General features: G+C 46.1%; 1 protein-coding gene across 1 annotated transcript; it reads left to right on the top strand.

The window, feature by feature from the left end:
* The first annotated feature begins 3,192 nt into the window (after positions 1-3,192).
* On the top strand, positions 3,193-5,051 carry LOC123058891 (tyrosine decarboxylase 1-like). Its single transcript, XM_044481564.1, has one exon. The coding sequence runs from the start codon at positions 3,293-3,295 to the stop codon at positions 4,784-4,786; it is 1,494 nt and encodes a 497-aa protein (XP_044337499.1). The 5' UTR covers positions 3,193-3,292; the 3' UTR covers positions 4,787-5,051.
* Positions 5,052-22,004: the final 16,953 nt, after the last annotated feature.

The raw sequence follows: 22,004 nt of genomic DNA, 5'->3' as shown, positions 1-22,004 counted from the left end.
ACAGCAGCTGCAGCGGCCATGGATGAACTTCCCAGCCCCATGTGATAATGAAGACCGTGAGCTGTTTGCATCTGCTACCTCAGTGCAATTGGGCAACGAAAAAACTGCGCTTTTCTGGACATGCAATTGGATCAGGCCTACCACGCTGCACCACGAGTTCCCAACCTTGTTTCAGCACTCAATAAGGAAGAATAGGACGGTAGAAGACGCTTTGACAGATGACAAATGGGTGCGCGACCTACGGCATGGAAACACAGAAGAAATTGTTCTCGAGTTCTTGCAAATGTGGAGGAAAATTCAGGGTGCAGGCACTGTCCTTTCCACTGAAGAGGACAAGATCACCTGGGTGGCAGGAGGAGGAGGAGGTTCTTACTCGGCCAGAGCTGCATACAACGTCCAAATTAATGGAGTTCCTTCTTCGGGAATCAAAGCAGCATGCTGGAAGGCTTGGGCGCCGGGCACAGTGAAGATTTTCGCCTGGCTTCTCCACCAGGACAGGCTATGGCGCAACGATTGTCTACAACTCCGAGGATGGCCTAATGGGTATTTCTGCGTCTACTGCAACAGAAATTTGGAGAGCTCGACACACCTTTTCTGGGACTGCCCTTTCGCTTGATCAATCTGGCAGACGGTGTCTTCAAGGTCTGGCTGTGCAGCACTGCAAGAGAAGCGGGAAACGAGTCACAGTTCTCTCAGGCACTGGGAACGGCTAACCGCCCTGACGCCACAAAGTTGCAGAAAGGGTTTCAGGTCGATGTTGCTGCTGATTACCTGGGAACTTTGGAAAGAGAGGAACGCGTGTGTCTTCAGAGGAAAAATGCCACAGACAGAAGACGTTCAGCGAGCCATCAGGGGCACGCTGGAGCTCTGGCGGCTAGCAGGAGCGCGATGCCTTGACCCCCGTTCGGGGAAGATGCAGTGAGATAAAACTCCATAGGTTTATTTTTTTCCTTTTTAGTTTTCCTTGTTTGATCATCTCGGCTCTTGTAAACCATGATCACTTGATCAACTATGTTTTTCCCGCTGCTTTTTCCTAAATCAATGAAGTCGGTGACCCTGGATCTTAAAAAAAATAATTATAGTATATGCTACACATAATACTCCTAAACAACTCATTCCCTCTAAGGAATTAACATGTACTACTCCCTCCATCTAGGTGAATAAGTCATCTTAAATTATGCACCGTGACCAAAAAGGAGGAGAAAACAAGAGAACTTAATGTTTATTTGTTAATTAATAGCATTGCATGCAATGAATTAACCACTGCATGTAGTGTTTGGTAGTGTTAAGTTATTAAAAACATGCACACCCCACATCTCTTATTGGTTGATATGTCAAGAAACAAGAAACGAGATATAAGTTAATGCACCGTGCGTAAGTGTTTTGGGATTATTTGGTTTTCGTAAGATGACTTACACACCTAGAAGGAGGGAATAGTATTTATTCATCCATGTGGCAGTGTCCCCTCTCTCTGTGTGTCTGAAAGGAAGCAAGCATGTGAATTTGCTGTGGAATTTTCTAGTGCGATATGGAAAACTCCCTACGAAGAGAGTAGCTCTTTGCACCTCCATAGCTTCCCGGTTCATAAAATCAGCAATATCATTGGTACCACAGCCTAATTATACCAAGTAGGACATGTAGGCTCCAGTCAGATACTCTACTATGAGATAGTATAGCTTTTTTGTACCATAAGATATCTGCTTCTCCATTTGCCTCATAATGGGCGTGCATGCATGCTGCTTTCGTGATACGTGTATCTAAACGGCAACCAATTAAAGGCAACGCCAATCGTGAATCAGAGTGATTTATGAAATTTATTGCTGACATTGACAACTAAGCCACGAGGAAATGCATCACCTGTGTTCGTGAAGTTATAGCAGTACTAGTACAACTAGATTATCACCCTCCTAATGGCGTGTCGGCACAAGTGCATTTCCCGCACATGTGTCCGCTGTCAACTATATATATAGGGTGTAGATCCAAGTTGTCACGTCTAGGGTGGCTGTACTCCTAGTCTACTAGTGATCAAAACCCTAGATTTGAAATTATGTATGTCACATTGAAGTGAATTACGTATTATTTTTCATTGTAAGGCAGTGTCTCTCAAAATGGAAATAAAATTTGAGGAAAGTATTCCGAAACAAATTCACGTGTATCAATATTCTATGTCAACTTGTAAGATTTGGCGCAAAAAAGTATGATCACATGTATCGTATATAGGGTATACTAACAAACCAAATTGATATGGCGGTGAGTCGTATAGTAGTATGGTATCCAGAGGTGCATTTTCTTGGCTATGTGCATTTTTTCACTAAATTATGCAGGTGTACATGCATGTTATATGCCTATGGACGTTACATTTTCAAGTAAATTTCAAACTTTTGAAAGAGGCAAATTTAAAAAGATGATAGGTACGCAACTCATTTTACTTTGGTAAGTAATTACTCGCCGTTAAACGGTATGAAAATAGGTGAAGCGTTCGATGGATACATCAGGACGCGTGGGTGTTAGACAGTGGCAGAGCCAGCCAGCCACCAGACAATGGGTGTACATATTTCCCTAAAAATCACAAATTAACTAGAGTTTATAATTTATTTTGTGCATATAGTTATACATGAATTGTCAACGTCTTGGCAAAAATAACGGATGTATATTTGTACACCCAAAAACACATGTAGCTCCGCCCGCGGTGTTAGGCAGAGCAGCCGAACAGATCACAATGGCTATGATCTGGTTGTTGTTAACTAGATCTGTGCTCAATGAATAGGATACCTATACAATAGAAATCTTACAACTAACAGATCAGCCTGGCAACCAATCTAGATATGTGTGATGTTATTGCCTATGTTACTTTCATTGTAGGTAGACTTACGGCCTTTTTGGCGGATAACAACTACTCCCTCCGTGCTTGAAAGAGTGTACTTCTAACAAAGTTGGAGGGTCAAATTATCTTAAAGTTTGACCAAGTTTGTATAAAAATATATCAATGTTTGTGAAACCAAATAGGTATATAATGAAAATATATTTTATCATAAATCTAATGCTACTAATTTAATGACATAAATGTTGGTGTATTATTGAATAAATATGGTCAAACATAAAAGAGTTTAGCTTTCCAACAAAGTTGAAAGTATACCCTTCCAAGGACAGAGGGAGTACTGCAGTAGTACTATATATACACGATGCGCACAGTATTAACGTACAACTGCCAAAAGCCCGAGCTCATCACAAAGTAGCAACCCGTGTCCTTCTCACGTGTACGCGAACCCGCAAGCGCAGACACTACAATACCATGGCGACGGGTGGAGCACCATTTGACGCGCTATCCTCGCTGGACCCCGAGACCTTCGCCGGGGAGTCGCGCGCCGTGATCAACTTCCTCGCCGACTACTACCGCGACGTCGACACGTATCCGGTCCAGCCCCAGGACTTGCCGGGGTGCCTCCGCGCGCTTCTACCCGACGCGCCGCCGGAGAACGGTGAGCCCATCGACGTGATACTGGAGGAGGTACGCACTCACATCGTCCCGGCACTGACCCACTGGCAGAGCCCCAAGTTCTTCGGCTACTTCCCCATGAACGCCAGCACGGCCGGGTTCGCCGGCGAGATGCTCTCCGCCGGGCTCAACATTGTGCCGTTCATGCGGGTCGCCTCGCCGGCCGCCACCGAGCTCGAGAGCGCCGTGGTGGACTGGATGGGCAAGCTGATGGGCCTCCCGGACCGCTTCCTCTTCTCCGGCGGCGGCGGCGGCGGCGTGCTGCACGGGAGCACCTGCGAGGCCGTGGTGTGCACGCTCGCGGCCGCGCGCGATCGCGCGCTGAGCAGGCTCGGCCACGAGGGCATCCTGAGGCTGGTGGTCTACGCCTCGGACCAGAGCCACTGCACGTTCCAGAAGGGCGCGAGGATCGTGGGGATCACTCGGTCCAACTTCCGCGTCATCCCAACGTCGGCGTCGTCGGGCTACGGCCTCACCTCGGACAGCGTCCGCGACGCCGTGGAGGCCGACGTGGCCAGCGGGCTCGTGCCGCTGTACCTGTGCGCCACGGTCGGCACCACCGGGCTCGGCGCGGTCGACCCGGTGCGGGACCTCGGCGAGCTGGCGCGGAGACACAGCATGTGGCTGCACGTCGACGCCGCGTACGCCGGCAGCGCCCTGATCTGCCCCGAGTTCCAGCATCACATCGACGGCGCCGAGCTCGCGGACTCGGTGAGCATGAACCCGCACAAGTGGTTCCTCACCAACATGGACTGCTGCTGCCTGTGGGTGGCAAGCCCGGCCGCGCTCACCTCCGCGCTGTCCACCAACCCAGAGTACCTCAGCAACGTCACAGATGGAGGTGCGGGCGCAGGCGTGGTCGACTACAAGGACTGGCAGATCGCGCTGTCGCGGCCATTCCGCGCCATGAAGCTGTGGGTGGTCCTGCGCCGCTACGGCGGGGCGGGCATGCGGGCGTACGTACGGCGGCACGTCGAGATGGCCAAGTGGTTCGAGCAGGAGCTGAAGGCCGACGGGCGGTTCGAGGTGGTAGCGCCGACGAGGTTCTCCCTCGTGACCTTCCGCCTCCGTCCAGGGCACGAGGGCGACGGCGATGCCGTTGATGGCTTGAACCGTAGGCTCCTCGTGGCGATGAACGCCAGCGGGCGGGCGTTCATGACGCACTTCGTGGTGGACGGCAAGTTTGTTATCCGTATGGCCGTGGGCGGAGCCATGACGGAGATGCGGCACGTACAAGACACGTGGGAGCTTGTCCGGGAGAAGGCCGAGGAAGTCGGCGCCCTCCCCTAGGACTCCGGGCATGACCGTCACCCCTCGATGCGAGCCACAACGCAACGGTGGCTGAAATAAAATTCATTAAGCATCAAAAAAGGTGGAACAGATCCTTTTTTCTTATTTTTTGCGGGTAAGAGGAACAGAGCCACAACGTAAAATGAAGAGTATACTAGATCTGAAGCATGAAGAACCCTATAAAATTGTCAAGCTGTATCAGAGCTGCGAGTGTGTATGCGCACATGTGTGGGAGACATCACCTTCGATGTGAGATATATTCTATTTTAACGCATGAAAACGATTAATTTTTAATAACTTACTTAACAACTAGATAAAACATAAACATACAAATTTCAGTTTGATGCAACAATTGTGCAAAACATATTATTATTTGGTAATTGCGCTACAATATACTACTTATATTTGCGTATTGTGCAGCAGCGCAATTGTTTTATCACCGTTTATTTCAACTTTTTCCCAAGTTTGTTCTTCTTTTAGGGTAATAGCAATGCCTCTATTCATTCTAGCTTGGATTTTTTTTTGTCATTTTAGCTTTGTATTAGCTTTATTCTTTATTATTGTTTTTCAGGTGTTTCTAGTGTTTTTTTATTTTCTATGTATATGTGTGAATTTTGGGTGTTTGTGAGTATACACGTAAATATTTTATAAAACTCCCTCCATTCACTAGTAGAAGATGTTTTGGATATTTCAATATGGAGTTATGGACTACATACAGACTGAAATGAGTGAACGCGTACACCAAAATGGAGTACATACATTTGATTTAGAAAAAAAGTTAGAACATCTTATGATAGTGAACGGAAATTATACTCCCTCCGTTCCTAAATATAAGTCTTTGGAGAGATTCTACTATGGACCACATACAAAGCAAAATGAGTGAATCTATACTCTAAAATGGATCTAGATACATCCGTATGTTGTCCATAGTAAAATTTTTACAAAAACTTGCATTTAGGAACGGAGGGAGTACTAGAGTACCCAACCTGCAAACGCTTATTTTTGCATTTTTAAAATTGTGCACTTTTAGTAAAAATTGTGTGCAACTTTTTGTCATCATTTTTTTTCTTTAAGGGTAATATCAATACCACTAATTTATTCTTTTGTACCCCCTCCGTAAACAAATATAAAAGTGTTTAGAATACTAAAATAGTGATCTAAACGCTCTTATATTAGTTTACAGAGGGAGTAGAAAACTTTATTTTGCACAACATCCACTACTATATGCGTATGCTTGCATAATATGGAAAGAGCAATTTATGTGTAATTTTTGTGTAAATTTGTCATTATTTGCTTTAGTATTCTTTTTTTCTTTAAGAACAATTTCAACGTCACTAATTCATTCATCCTTAGAAAACATATATTTTTATATTTTTGTATTAGTATAGGGGGATAAGAAGGCTAGAGAAAGTAGAAGGCTCCTGAGTCTCTGTTGCGGCGGTCGGGGACGGGCTAGATGACATCTAGGGCAGCAGATCAGGGCTGGCGATGAGGATGGGGAGCAAGGGTGGTGGACGGCGAGGGCTTAGACGTGAGAAAGGTAGGAGGGGGGCAGGAGGAGGAGGAGGAATGGTTTGATGAATTTGGTGCAAATTATGGTGGGGTAGGGCTATCGGACCGACGTGGTAGACGCGCCCGCGCACCCAATATTCGTCCCAGGTTTGGACCGGATATGAGGGATGCTGCTCAGTCCGGTCGTTTGAGGCCTATTTAAAAGGTCAGTCTGGGTCGCATTTTTGTAACTAGTTAGTGACCGAGCCGTTCGCCCAGACATTTGAGACGGGTATGAGACGTTCGGCTATAGATGCTCTAGAACAAATAAAAGAAGTGACTGATCGTAACAAAAGTTGAGGCAACTTACGTTTAGATGTCCCCATCTTTATTCCGACATGACCACTACGGTACAAAAGCTAAGTCTCGTTTCGTCGATTTATTTGGTTGAATGCACAATTTTACTAACTCTCAGTCAACTTTTTTTGGAAAAATGTGACTTCATATAGTGAATGTACTTTTCAAGAAACTGAAGTTGCAGTTTACAGAATTAATTGACATAAAAAAATATGAATTGATTGAGATGTAGACAGACCCTTGACAATAGGTCGCGTCTTGAAGGGTTGTTTGATGTAACACCGTATAAGCCGGAGCGCACTTTTAGTGCACGGTGGCATTGACGCACTTTATCCATGCCGTGCGCTACATGCATCATGATTGGTCCAATGGGCCCCATGCTCTAATATATCAGCAATACGCGAGGCATATACTGCATGGAGGTGGTACGTTTAACTCACTTTATGGTCCAACTGTCCCCTTTGTCGGGTATTTGTTCCACGGTTGCTCGTACCCGATATGAAACTTGGCACATGTCCGCTTTGCATGCGGTATGTGATATGGCCCAACCAAGACCTGGTACATGTTTTGGGACGCACATTTGTTGGCTTGGACCCATTCATTCCTCGGGTATTACTATAGCCAAAACATCGGCTAGCAGCTAAAAAATATGGCTCGGGGATACATCTGGATCTGTTTCTTTCTGGCATGAGAAATGGAGTTTGTCGACATAGAGGGTCAGCTAAGGTGAAGTGTTAAAAACTTATTTGTTCTTGGTTGGATTTTTTTTTTTTTTTTTTGCTATCCTGATTTCTATTTCCAATACTTAGATCGACATGCCACGAGACAACGCAGCACCCGAAGCACACCAAGTCGCGGGCGTTTCCGCCACCCTCGCCGCCCGACCGGAGCCAATTGCTATACCTAGGAGCCCATCCCGACAGCAAAAGCCTAGCTACAGAGCCACCAAACTACGCAATATACACAACCCACACATGGATCTGGCCCCCCTCACCTCACGACGCCGACGAGAGCGGCGGAAGCTAGGGGACCCGACGAGATCGACGACGGGAGCCCAAGCACTGAGGTCGCCAAACGAGTCGCCTCTCCTATGTGTACTGAAGTGAGAGGAAAGGGATGAGGACACCGCTCGGTTGGCTGTACTGGATCGATTTCCTCCAACATGCATGCCGTTCATTAATAGGTGGGCACGAGTTTTCACCGACCGAGCGGACTGGGGCACAAGTCGGGAGCCGCGCTGGACGGGACAAGGCGAGGTGGGATCTGCATGCAACGCAAGAAATCTCGCTGGATCAGCGCGCAGGTGGCCAAAACGGAGAGTTAAATGGCGCATGCATCAGCCAACCCATTAATTGAATATGTACGAAAAGAATGCATGGAATTTCTTGTGTAGGAAAACATTCTAATCCTCCTTACCTGTGTGGTGACTAGTGCTATTGTGCTAATGACGATTAGCACTGGTGGAATGTGCATTAGGTGGAAATTAAAACCGAGTCATAAAGTGCTGCATTGTATGTCAAAACCTTGCTCTTTGCTAATGACTATTACAACTTGCATTGTGTTGATTAAAAAAACATGGATCTGTCTTAAACTGTACATTGAGAGTTTCATAAAACTTGAATACTGCCTTCAGACTCATTAAGCGTGGTTCACCATGACGAATTGTACATTAAGAGTTTGAAAAAGAAATTGCATCGCCTTGTCTGCAAACAAAAAAGAAATTTATTGCATGCTCGAGTGACAAGACGGCCGAGCGTGATAGGACAGGCTAACAAGGGACAAATTGTGCCGAGTTTGGTACTTGTTGCAACCAGTTCCAGATTTCGTCATACTAAGGGGATGGATCAGGGAACATATGCTACTACTAGTGAATGAATTCAGGACCAAACAATGTGATTTACCTGTGATATACTGCATGCTGTAAAAAAACGGCTACACTGTTATACATTGGTTTATAACCGCGCTATGGCGATCCACATGCAAACGAGTGGTGCCAATAAGCATACCACTGGACGCCGTGCACCAAAGGAGCTTTTCGCGTATAAACCACTTTCTTGGGAAATGACAATAAATACCAGGCATTGCATTGATTAAGGCTGGTTGTAATGGGGAGTATCATATAATAATATCATGCATATGATACTAGTGTATGATAGTACCTCCCTAATGCATATTATCATATATTAGTATCATGTAGTATTCTATTTGTTGTCATGCATGACACAAAGTAGCATATCATTTATTATGATACGGTATCATGATATGATACTTTACCATCTCTTTCTTCATTTAAGGCTATGACACCTCATCAAAATTGACTAGTTGATATGCATGATACTAGCTATGATACTATCATTACGACTAGTCTAACAAACACATTCATATACTACTACTAATTATTTAAAACAGTGACAAGCAATACTAAACATTAATACCAAACAAATCCGCTTACAAAATCAAAGAAAATTGAAACCATCCACATATATAGGACATGTCATGCGGCAACGTCTCCACAATCCTATCAGAAAACCTATAGCAATTGCGCATAACCCATTTGTCAGGCGACTTAACAAAAAGTGCATGACTATAAGACAACATCTTCAAAAGGAGTCAAAAACCCACGACACCTAGAACATTACATGACTCCTCAGGCCGCTGCCTCCTTCCCAACTAGGGTTCCCCTGTCTCCCATCGGGGCCGTCACTGGTCTGCCTCGTCTCCGGTGGCCTTAGGGTCATGGGAGCAAGGCGGATCCCGGCCCTTGCCGGTGGGAGGGTGTAACGCCCCGAGGCCGAGGTGCCAGGTGTCTTCCAGTTATTCGCTGTCGTTGTCATGTCATTTGCTTGCGTGTTGCATCTTATCATGTCATCAGGTGCATTGCATCATCATGTTTTAAAACTTGCATTCGTCCGGGTTCATCGAGTTTTCTCTGTTGTCCGTTCTGAGCCCAACCACACTCGCACGCGCCCGCGGCATGTCCGAAATAGTATTTTATAAGTGGCCAGAAAATATTCTCGGAATGGGTTGAAAGTTGGCATGTGGTGTTGTTATGTTGTAGGTAGGCCGTCTGCCAAGTTTCATCGCATTCGGAGTTCGTTTGATAGCCCAACGGATAACTATAGCGACATTATAGTCGGTCTAACGTCGGACGTTTTCGGTCTCCGGAAACAGATGCCAGGCCCTCTCTCTCTCTTCTCCCCCTCGCAGTCTCGCCACAGCCCACCTAGTCCATCCTCCTTCCCCTCTTCGCTTCTGGAGTTGTCCGATGCGACCGCACGGTCCGAAACCCTCTCTGCACAGTGCATCGAACCCCTCACGTGCGCGTCCGAAATTGTCCCGGACCCGACCCGGGCAGTCGTCACCGTTGGATCCGGATCATCCCCAAACATCTACAAAATGTCTCTGTTTTCTTATTTGGACTCCCTAACTATTTTATCCGAGATTGTCCGATTATGATCGGAGGGACGAGATAGCCCTACCCACACCCACTTTTTATAAATAGCAGTGCAATCATCAGACCGATCCCTAATTTCTAGGGATCCTACTAGCCGCCGCCGCTCCTCCTGTCTCTCTCCTTGCGATCCTCCCAGATCCCCTCCTCACCAACCCACGCTCAGTCAACCACGCCGCCTTCACGAGCCTTCCCCTTGATCCACCCATCCACCTCGAGTAACCAGCGCCCCGCTGCCTTCTCTCCCATGTTCGATCCGGAGGAGAGGAGCTCCTCCATGTCCCACCGAGCGCGAGGGTCGCCGGCCACCCAAGCAGCAGCAACAGATGAGCACTGACGGCCCTCCTCTTCCTCCCGTTTTCTCCTTTTCCTCATGTGTCTCTCCCTGTCTCTCAACTCCCCTCCTCTGCTTCTTATCACAGGAACCAAACGCAGCAGTCGAACGGCATGGCCTCCCCTCGCCAACTCACTTTGCTCCGGTACCCCGACGTCGCTGCGATCAAGTTCGCCAGAGATGAGTGCCCCAACATCCCTGCTCCTTTCCCCTCCTGCTTCTCTACCTTTCTTTCTCACGATCTCCCTCTCCCTCTCTCTGTATCCTTCACAGGAGGCCAACGCCGACGCCGACGCCATGTTCGCCGCCGCCCCATGCTACGTCTATGCACCCCTGGAACGGAACGAAGTCGACGAGGTCTGGTGCCTCCCACTCGGACCCGTACCTCCCCCCATGGCCGTGAGCCCGCGCCGGCCATCTTCCTCGCTGGCGACGACGAACAAGATAAGCACGACCCCTGTTTTGATCGAACTAGCCACAACAACGGGGCGTTGACCGCGCCTTCCTCACCCGCGTGGACCTTGCCCCTTGCCCGGGTCCATCGCCTGCAGGCCTCATCTCGGCCGGGTCTGCTGCTGCCGCTATTTTCTCTGCCGAACGAACAAGCACCACCCCAGCGCCAAGTCCACTTTGATCCCCTGCACGTTGACCACGCCCATGCATCGTCCCCGCGCCTGGGCCACGAGGGCACCGAGACCCAGCAACGTCTTCTTGTCACCAGATCCGGCCCAGCCGCTTCTCCACTTTCGGCCCATGGCCCGATGTGAGCATAGCCCAGCCCCTCCGCTATTATGTGCCTATGCGTTTGATAGTTATGTTGCGCCTATTGCCTTACTGGGCCTCTCCTTAGATTCAGCCCAGTATAGTTTTTTTCCTGTTCTGTGAATTTGTCTATTTATTCCAGAGTTTCCAGTTTTGCAGAAAAGACCTTCAACTTCATGCATTTAATATCTCACAAACCGTGCATCGGATTAAAACAAACTTAATATGAAACTTGCTTAGTTTTTCATCTAGCTTAATAATTTGTCATTTTCATCCATGTTTAAAATATTTAAAATGTTGTTTGTTTAAATTTGCTCCTATGCCATGTTAAAATGCTTTAATTCACAACTAAATAACCGTAACTCCGAATTTAATAAACTTTATATGTAAATGGGGTAGAATTTTGCCTAGTTTAACATGGTGGCATCATCTTGCATGTTTAATAACTATAAAATATGGTTTAGGGCAGAACAGTACCAAACCTAACATATGCATATGGGGATTTACCGGAATTGTTGTTCGTTGCTTCCGGCCTCATTTAAACTTGACTAGATAGGTAGTTTTACTTTGCTTCCCCTCTTGCCATGTTTAACAACATTTAATATTGTTGGGTACATAAACAAGATCGAACTAAATAAGTCACGTGGTGTTTCGTCAATATGCAACAGAGTTGCATATTGAGCTCCACATAATTTGTAGGGTTGCTTGTGCACTTTGCCATGCCATGCTTCATTAAACCGGACATGCATCATACTTGGTTGTGCATCGTGCCATGCTTATGTGGTGGTTGTTTACCATGTTGTTTGCTTCTTTTCGGTGTTGCTTCTTCGGGTTAGTTCCGGTAACATTGCGTTTGTGAGGATCCGTTCGACTACGTTCGTTGGACTCGTTCTTCTTCCTTGCGGGATTTCAGGCAAGATGACCATACCCTCGAAATCACTTCTATCTTTGCTTGCTAGTTGCTCGCTCTTTTGCTATGCCTATGCTGCGATACCTACCACTTGCTTATCATGCCTCCTATATTGTTGAACGAAGCCTCTAACCCACCTTGTCCTAGCAAACCGTTGTTTGGCTATGTTACCGCTTTGCTCAGCCCCTCTTATGGTGTTGTTAGTTGCAGGTGAAGATTGAAGGTTGTTCCTTGTTGGAACATGGAGATGTTGTTCCTTGTTGGAACATGTTTACTTGTTGGGATATCACAATATATCTTATTTAATTAATGCATCTATATACTTGGTAAAGGGTGGAAGGCTCGGCCTTTTGCCTAGTGTTTTGTTCCACTCTTGCCGCCCTATATTCCGTCATATCGGTGTTATGTTCCCGGATTTTGCGTTCCTTACGCGGTTGGGTAATAATGGGAACCCCTTGACAGTTCGCCTTGAATAAAACTCTTCCAGCAATGCCCAACATTGGTTTTACCATTCGCCACCTAGCCTTTTCTTTTCCCTTGGGGGTCGCGCGCCCAAGGGTCATCATTATTTTAAACCCCCGGGCCAGTGCTCCTCTGAGTGTGGGTCCAACCTGTCAGCTGCCAGTGGCCACCAGGGGCAACTCTGGGCTGGCCTACCCGTACCTAAGACAATCTGAGTGTGCCCTGAGAAAGAGATATGTGCAGCTCCTATCGGGATTTGTCGGCACATTCGGGCGGTGTTGCTGGTTTAGTTTTACCTTGTCGAAATGTCTTGTAACCGGGATTCCGAGTCTGATCGGGTCTTCCCGCTAGAAGGAATATCCTTCGTTGACTGTGAGAGCTTGTCATGGGCTAAGTTGGGACTCCCCTGCAGGGATTTGAACTTTCGAAAGCCGTGCCCGCGGTTATGGGCAGATGGGAATTTGTTAACGTCTGGTTGTAGAAAACCTGAAGTTGACCTTAATTAAAATGCATCAACCGCGTGTGTAACCGTGATGGTCTCTTTCTGGCGGAGTCCGGGAAGTGAACACGGTGTTGGAGTTATGCTTGACGTAGGTTGTTCTAGGATCACTTCTTGATCATAGTTTCTCGATCGCGCTTTGCCTTCTCTTCTCGCTCTCATTTGCGTATGTTAGCCACCATATATGCTAGTCGCTTGCTGCAGCTCCACCTCATACCTTCACCTTACCCATAAGCTTAAATAGTCTTGATCGCGAGGGTGCGAGATTGCTGAGTCCTTGTGACTCACAGATACTTCCAAAACCAGCTTCCAGGTGTCGTTGAACCGTGCAGATGACGCAACCAAGCTCAAGGAGGAGCTCGATGGAGATCTTGTCCTTTGTGTTGTTTCGTTCTAGTTGATCAGTAGTGGAGCCCAGTTGGGTCGATCGGGGGACCTTGTCGCATTTGGGGTTCTTTTTTTATTTTGGCTCCGTAGTCGGGCCTTGATTGTAACTGGTTGATGTAATGCTTTATTCATGTAATTGTGTGAAGTGGCGATTGTAAGCCAACTATGTATCTTTTCCCTTATTATATTACATGGGTTGTTTGCAAAGATTACCTCACTTGCAACATTGCTTTCAATGCGGTTATGCCTCTAAGTCGTGCTTCGACACGTGAGAGATATAGCCGCATCTAGGGTGTTACAGAGGGCTTCATTTTTAGATGTGTCTTTGAGATTTGTTAGGGTTTGTGTCCAACTCAGGAAGGCGAGACGGCGGCGGCTCCCTGAAAATGGAATAAGGTTCTCCCCGCCTAGCCCCCGTTCTGGTGGTGCGTTTAGCATCGTCGGTGGGCGGGTGGATATGTGTCTCCAGTGGATCTGTCCTTGGTGGATTTGCTCGGATATGTTTGTCATTCATCTACGTTCGTGTGTTTTCAGGTTGAAGCCTCCCGATCTACGGTACTGCTCATCGGCAGCGGCTGCTGTTCTTGTGCGTTGGTCCTATGGGACCTTAGCACGATGACTTCCCGACTGTCTACTACAACCAGTGTTGCCCAGCTCCGGTGTGGGAGGGGTGATGATGGCGGCGCGCCTTCTGCCTGCTTCAGTGCTTGTATTCGTCGCTAGGTGGTCTACGGATCTGGATGTAACTTTTATTATATCTGGTGTTCGTTATACCGTCATGATTGAAGATGAATAGATTGGATGTTTTCCCGGAAAAGAAAAACATCTTCAAAGGAGTAGTCACTCGCAATGGGCTCGGGTGAACAGTAAAATCAAAACAAAATCGGAAAAAATTCAAATAATTCCAATTTTTTGAGAGAAACATTGACAAAAGTTTTAAGTGCTTGCAAAAATTCATCACAAAATTACATTCCTAGAAAGCATGGCAAAAAAACAAAATCGGTACTCTAAAAATGCTAGTTTCAAAAAGCATTTTGGAGCACTGAATTTGTTTTTTTTGCCATACCCTACAGGAACGTGATTCCATGACTAATTTTTGCAAGCACTTAGAACTTTTATCAATATTTCCTCCAATTTTTTTTGAATTTTCTTCAATTTTTTTATTTTACTATTCAACGAGCTCATTTGGGCTCGGGAGCAGAAAGATTATAACATCCCAATTTTCAATTTGGATGTTATACATAGGACATATGCATATCATATTTTTATTTGCATTTGGTTGTGATCCTAGAAATCTTAAGCAACTCAAGGACCCAAGGAGAGAGTTGGAGGTTTCACAAATTTTCCTATTTGAATTGATTTTCAAATTTGAAAATAGGATCAATTTGATTTTATAATTTCTCTCCAATTATTTCCAATAACAAAAATAAATGAGAGAAAATAAAATGACTTCTTCAACAAGAGAGAAATATTGGAGAAGAAATTTTAAATCAAACTATTATTTTATTCGTATTTCATTTGCTATTTTATTTGAATTAGAGAAAAACTTGCATTTTTGAAAATTGAATTTTTAGGCCAGAAAAATGTTCATCTTGTCATAAATATTAAGTTTGGACGGTGAAAATTGTTTCTGGTATTTTTAGAATTTTTTATATTTTATTAGGATTTTTGTTCGCGGTGAAACTTATGTTAAAAAAATCCTTCGGACCGACTCCGCCTTCCTCTGCACACGCGCGCCACCGTGGCCGAGCTGGAGTCCGGCTCCGACTCCGACTCCACCGGCCTCCTTGCCCCCTTCCCCAAGCCGGCTCCCTTCTCCTCTTTATAAGCGCCGCTGTCCCCCCCTCTCACCTCACCTCACCTCGCCTCCCGCCGCAGCTGCCGCCGCCTGCAGCCGCCCGCGTCGCCGCCTACCGCCGCCCGTGTCGGACCCCGCTGCCCATGCCGCCACCCCGCACTGCCACCCCGCCTCGTCGTCGCCTCCCGCCGGACTCGCCAGAGCCGTCGCCGCCTCTCGCCGGTTTTCGTCGGTTTATTAGGTAAAAACCTAGATCGGTTTTTTAGGGTTTCGTCGGTTTATTTTCGGTTAGTTTCGGTTTTCGATTTTTATTTTCGGTTTGACCTAATTAGCGAATGGTCACCCAGTCCTCTCTATTAACGAATGAATTCGTTCATTAGCCCCTGTTAGCGGACGTTCGTCTGATAGTCTTTTCTTTTTAATTTTAATTTTTGGCGAGGGACCTATCCGCGAATACTTTTCTCACAGATTTGTCCCTGAACTTCAAGCCCTCGTTACTTTTTGCTCGTTTATCCAAATCCAGTTAAACCAACGCCAAAATCTTCGTCTTGTTCCCCTCTTTCCAAATAATCAACTTGAACATGGTTTTGATAATTTAAAATTTGGTTTCAAGAAAATTTGAATTCGAACTTCTTTTGATCGTAGTTTGAGTTTCGTAACTCCGATTTGATTGATTCTTTTTGCAAATAGAAGCTCTTCACTTGAACTTTTAGTTTGGATCTTTTCTCTTGAGTTTTAACCTTGCCTCTTTTGCTTGAGTGCTTACGTATGCTATTGTTTGTTCACGATAGAGTTTCCGGAGCGCGAGCTTGCTAGTATGAATCTCTAGGGTTTTCTGATCGTCAGCAAGGCAAGTAACACTTTGATCATATTCGCTTTAATATCCAGTTTTTATGCATTAGTTTCAACCCTCAAACATTGCATGAGTAGGACTTGTTTAACATGTGGGTTTTGGGAAGTAGTTGATGAGGTAGGAACCTATTGACCTTTTTATATCAAACCCTGGGAGTTACTACGTTATGCTTATACTGCTATGCTATGCTCGTAGATGTGGATTGGGTTTTGAGAGAATTCATGAAAGTTGTGAGAGTTATTGTTTACTAAGGTTTAACTTAAGGTGGCTACTTTAATACACATCTGGGTGGATTGGTTTGTGGGCACCTAGGGAATCCAATGCTGTCCAAGGAGTTCCTGAGGCATCCATGTGATCATCCTATGGTTTGCCACCCAGGCTCAAAGGGATTATAAGATTATTCATGGTAGAAACTTTCGTGTGCAGCCACATGCCACTATGGGCTCTGGCGTAGGTGAGTAAGTTGTGGGAATCCTTTCCATGATGGGCTAGCAGATGTAGGGGATTGTAGGTGTACCGGCCTATCTATCAGTTAAGGGGACTTCTTTGAAAAGACTGTGTCTCGGTCATCCGTTTCTCAAACACCATGAAGTGCGAGAAATCCAATGGAGGAGATCGAGTCTTGTGCGGAAAAGTGCGCAAACCTCTGCAGAGTGTACAAACTAATCATGATTAGCCGTGTCCCCAGTTATGGACACCTTGAGTATCTGGTACTTGAATTATTATGTTGATCTCATCACTCTACTTAATTAATTTGTTGGGTTGTTAATTTTTAATTGGGATTGAGATGGGGTTACCATTCTCAATGTTTTCAACAAACTTGTAGTTAAATAAAATATATTCCTTTGTTGTAGTGAAAAACTAGGTTTATGCAAATGATAACCATAGAGCCTCCACCAGCCATATATGCATGTAGTTATAGCTGTTATTTGTTCATTGCTCTATAGTATTATCTTGCCAGCATATTCCATGTGCTGACCTACACAGGCTGCGACGTATTATGTTGCAGATTTTTCAGACGAAGAGTAAGGTGCGCTAGGTCGTTGTCATGCACTCAGTTTTGTCGTGGAGTTGGATGGACTCTACTACCTTCGAAGCTTCCGTTGTTATCTTATTTAGATGGCCTTCAGCCATATTATTGTAATAAGTTCTCTTTTGAGACATTCGATGTAATATGTGTGTGATTGAACTCTGTTATAAAACCTCGAGTACTGTGTGTGTCAGCAATACCGATCCAAGGATGACACTTATGCATAGAGACTTGACCGTCCGAGGTCGGGTCGCTAAAAGATGGTATCAGAACACACACTGACTGTAGGACGCGATCACTAGGAAAAAGCATGGCCGCCCACATCATCATTGGACGCATAGGCGAGGTATACAACAAGGATCTTAAGGACACCATCTACCAGATATGTCGACACCGAGACGAGCAATGGGAGATGATTAGCACCAGGAGAGACAAATCCATTGTAGCGTACATCCAGGAGTTAAATCAACACATTCGTCATTAGGAGAACCATATGTGCGCCAACATCATAGACAAGAAGAAGGTGATGACCAGGAACATGGAGCTAGAAGAGGAACTCAAGTCTACACACGATGGATATGAAGAAGAAATTGCAGTACTACTGGAGAAGAATGAAGACCTGAAGAAGAAGTTAGGAATATTCATGGGAGATCCCAAACCCAAGGAGGACAACCATCCTGAAGACTACATCATAATCGACGACACCGACTCCGACCCCGACAATGATGATGATTACGAAGACGAAGCTGGAGCAGATATCATGGAGTCTTCCACTGATCAAAATTTTTAGTCGATCACCGTATTACTATTAGTATCCCCCATGTATATAGTAATAGTTCGAGTATTTTGTAACGATAGTTTAGATCGATTGTATGATCTTGTTTGAATTGAGTGGTGTAAAATAAATGTGTTTGTCTCATGTGCATATGGGTAGTGATCTCTCTTTAGACCTCACTCTATTCTATTCTCGCCCCTCTAAACCTATCAGATGCCTCCGAGACGTGACCCCGGATTTGTCTTCCCATCGGAGCTCACTCAGTTGATCCAACAACAAAATGCCTTGATGCAGTTGCTAGTCCAGAAATAAGGCAACAACAACAACAACCCACTGATACGTCTCCAACGTATCTATAATTTTTGATTGTTCCATGCTATTATATTATCTATTTTGGATGTTAATGGGCTTATTTTTACACTTTTATATTATTTTTGGGACTAACCTATTAACCGGAGGCCCAGCCCAAATTGCTATTTTTTGCCTATTTTAGAGTTTCGCCAAAAAGGAATATCAAATGGAGTCCAAACGGAATGAAACCTTCGGGAACGTGATTTTTGGAACAAACGTGATCCAGAGGACTTGGAGTGGACGTCAAGCAATCAACGAGGCGGCCACGAGGCAGGGGGGCGCGCATACCCCCTGGGCGCGCCCTCCACCCTCGTGGGCCCCTCGTTGCTCCACCGACCTACTTCTTCCTCCTATATATATCCATATACCCCGCAAACATCTAGGAGCAGCACAAAAACCTAATTCCACCGCCGCAACCTTCTGTACCCAAGAGATCCCATCTTGGGGCCTTTTCTGGAGCTCTGTCGGAGGGGGCATTGATCACGGAGGTGTTGGGGATCGTTGCAGAAATTAAAATTTTCTATGCATCACCAAGATCAATCTATGAAGAAACTAGCAACGAGAGAGAGAGAGAGAGGGGAGTGCATCTTCATACCCTTGAAGATCGCGATGCGGAAGCGTTGCAAGAACGTAGTTGGAGGAGTTGTACACGCAACGATTCAGATGTGGTCGATTCCGATCTAAGCGCCGAACAACGGCGCCTCCGCGTTCAACACACGTGCAGCCCGGTGACGTCTCCTGCGCCTTGATCCACCAAGGAGGAGGGAGAGGTTGGGGAAGATAACTCCAGCAGCAGCACGATGGCGTGGGGGTGGTGGAGCAGCATGGTTTCCAGCAGGGCTTCACCAAGCACTACGGAGAACGAGGATGTGGAGAGGTAGGGCTGCGCCGAGAGAGAGAGAGAGAGGGAGAGAGAGAGAGAGAGAGAGAGAGATTCATGTCATTGGCAGCCCCCAAACCCCCACTATTTATAGGAGGAGGGGAGGAGGGTGCGCCCCCTCTAGGGTTCCCACCCCTAGGGGGCGGCAGCCCTAGATGGAATGGAGGGGGCAGCCAAGAGGGGGAGAGGGGGGCGCCCTAGGGTGGGCTTTAGGCCCATCTGCGCCTAGGGTTTCCCCCTTTCCCCTCCTAGCTGCGCCTTGGGCCCTGGTGGGAAGCGCACCAGCCCACTCAAGGGGTCCCTTCCCACTCTTGGCCCATGCAAGCCTTCGGGGCTGGTAGCCCCTCCTGGTGGACCCCCGGAACCCTCCGATGGTCCCGGTACATTACCGGTGACGCCTGAAACACTTCCGATGGTCAAAACCTCACTTCCTATATATTCTTCTTTACCTCCGGACCATTCCGGAACTCCTCGTAACATCCGGGATCTCATCCGGGACTCCGAACAACATTCGGTAACCACGTACAAACTTTCCCTATAACCCTAGTGTCATCGAACCTTAAGTGTGTAGACCCTATGGGTTCGGGAGGCATGCAGACATGACCGAGACATCTCTCTGGTCAATAACCAACAGTGGGATCTGGATACCCATGTTGGCTCCTACATGTTCCACGATGAATTTATCGGATGAACCACGATGTCGAGGATTCAATCAATCCCGTATACAATTCCCTTTGTCTACCAGTATGATACTTGCCCGAGATACGATCGTCGGTATCCCTATACCTTGTTCAATCTCATTACCGGCAAGTCTCTTTTACTCGATCCGTAACACATCATCCCGTGATCAACTCCTTGATCACATTGAGCTCATTATGATGATGTCCTATCGAGTGGGCCCAGAGATACCTCTCCGTCACACGGAGCAACAAATCCCAGTCTCGGTTCATGCCAACACAACAGACACTTTCGGAGATACCCGTAGTGCACCTTTATAGCCACCCAGTTACGCTGTGACGTTTGGCACACCCAAAGCATTCCTACGGTATCCGGGAGTTGCACAATCTCATGGTCTAAGGAAATGATACTTGACATTAGAAAAGCTTTAGCAGATGAACTACACGATCTTGTGCTATGCTTAGGATTGGGTCTTGTCCATCACATTATTCTCCTAATGATGTGATCCCGTTATCAATGACATCCAATGTCCATGGTCAGGAAACCGTAACCATCTATTGATCAACGAGCTAGTCAACCAGAGGCTCACTAGGGACATGTTGTGGTCTATGTATTCAGACATGTATTACGATTTCCGGATAACACAATTATAGCATGAACAATAGACAATTATCATGAACAATAGACAATTATCATGAACAATAGACAATTATCATGAACAAGGAAATATAATAATAACCATTTTATTATTGCCTCTAGGGCATATTTCCAACAGTCTCCCACTTGCACTAGAGTCAATAATCTAGTTTCAGTGTGATGAATCGAACACCCATAGAGTTCTGGTGTTGATCATGTTTTGCTCGTGGAAGAGGTTTAGTCAACGGATCGGCGACATTCAGGTCCGTATGCACTTTACAAATATCTATCTCTCCATCTTGAACATTTTCACGAATGGAGTTGAAGCGACGCTTGATATGCCTGGTCTTCTTGTGAAACCTGGGCTCCTTGGCAAGGGCAATGGCTCCAGTGTTGTCATAGAAGAGAGTCATCGGGCCGGACGCATTGGGAATAACTCCTAGGTCGGTAATGAACTCCTTCATCTAGTTTGCTTCATGTGCTGCCTCCAAGGCAGCCATGTACTCTGCTTCACAAGTAGATCCCGCCACGACGCTTTGCTTGCAACTGCACCAGCTGACTGCCCACCATTCAAAATATACACGTATCTGGTTTGTGACTTGGAGTCATCCAGATCTGTGTCAAAGCTAGCATCAATGTAACCCTTTACGACGAGCTCTTCGTCACCTCCATAAACAAGAAACATATCCTTAGTCCTTTTCAGGTACTTCAGGATGTTCTTGACCGCTGTCCAGTGTTCCATGCCGGGATTACTTTGGTACCTTCCTACCAAACTTATGGCAAGGTTCACATCAGGCCTGGTACACAGCATGGCATACATAATAGACCCTATGGCCAAGGCATAGGGGATGACACTCATCTTTTCTCTATCTTTTGCCATGGTCGGGCATTGAGCTGTGCTCAATCTCACACTTTGCAATACAGGCAAGAACCCCTTCTTGGACTGATCCATATTGAACTTCTTCAATATCTTGTCAAGGTATGTGCTTTGTGAAAGACCAATGAGGCGTCTCGATCTATCTCTATAGATCTTGATGCCTAATATGTAAGCAGCTTCTCCAAGGTCCTTCATTGAAAAACACTTATTCAAGTAGGCCTTTATGCTTTCCAAGAATTCTATATCTTTTCCCATCAATAGTATGTCATCCACATATAATATGAGAAATGCCACAAAGCTCCCACTCACTTTCTTGTAAACACAGGCTTCTCCATAAGTCTGTGTAAACCCAAACACTTTGATCATCTCATCAAAGCGAACGTTCGAACTCCGAGATGCTTGCACCAGCCCATAGATTGAGCACTGGAGCTTGCACACCTTGTCAGCATTCTTAGGATCGACAAAACCTTCCGGCTGCATCATATACAATTCTCCCTCAAGGAAACCATTAAGGAATGCCGTTTTCACGTCCATCTGCCATATCTCATAATCATAGAATGCGGCAATTGCTAACATGATTCGGACGGACTTCAGCTTCGCTACGGGTGAGAAGGTCCATCGTAGTCAACCCCTTGAACTTGTCGGTAACCCTTAGCAACAAGCCGAGCCTTATAGATGGTCACATTA

The sequence above is a fragment of the Triticum aestivum genome, chromosome 3A (genome assembly GCF_018294505.1).
Source record: "Triticum aestivum cultivar Chinese Spring chromosome 3A, IWGSC CS RefSeq v2.1, whole genome shotgun sequence".
Taxonomy (NCBI): Eukaryota; Viridiplantae; Streptophyta; class Magnoliopsida; order Poales; family Poaceae; genus Triticum; species Triticum aestivum.
The sequence above is the reverse complement of the archived record's forward strand: the minus strand, read 5'-3'. Positions and strand labels throughout refer to the sequence as shown.

What these genes read in the sequence shown, in the direction of transcription:
- LOC123058891 (XM_044481564.1), top strand. Translation starts at nt 3,293, where the DNA reads ATGGCGACGGGTGGAGCACCATTTGACGCGCTATCCTCGCTGGACCCC.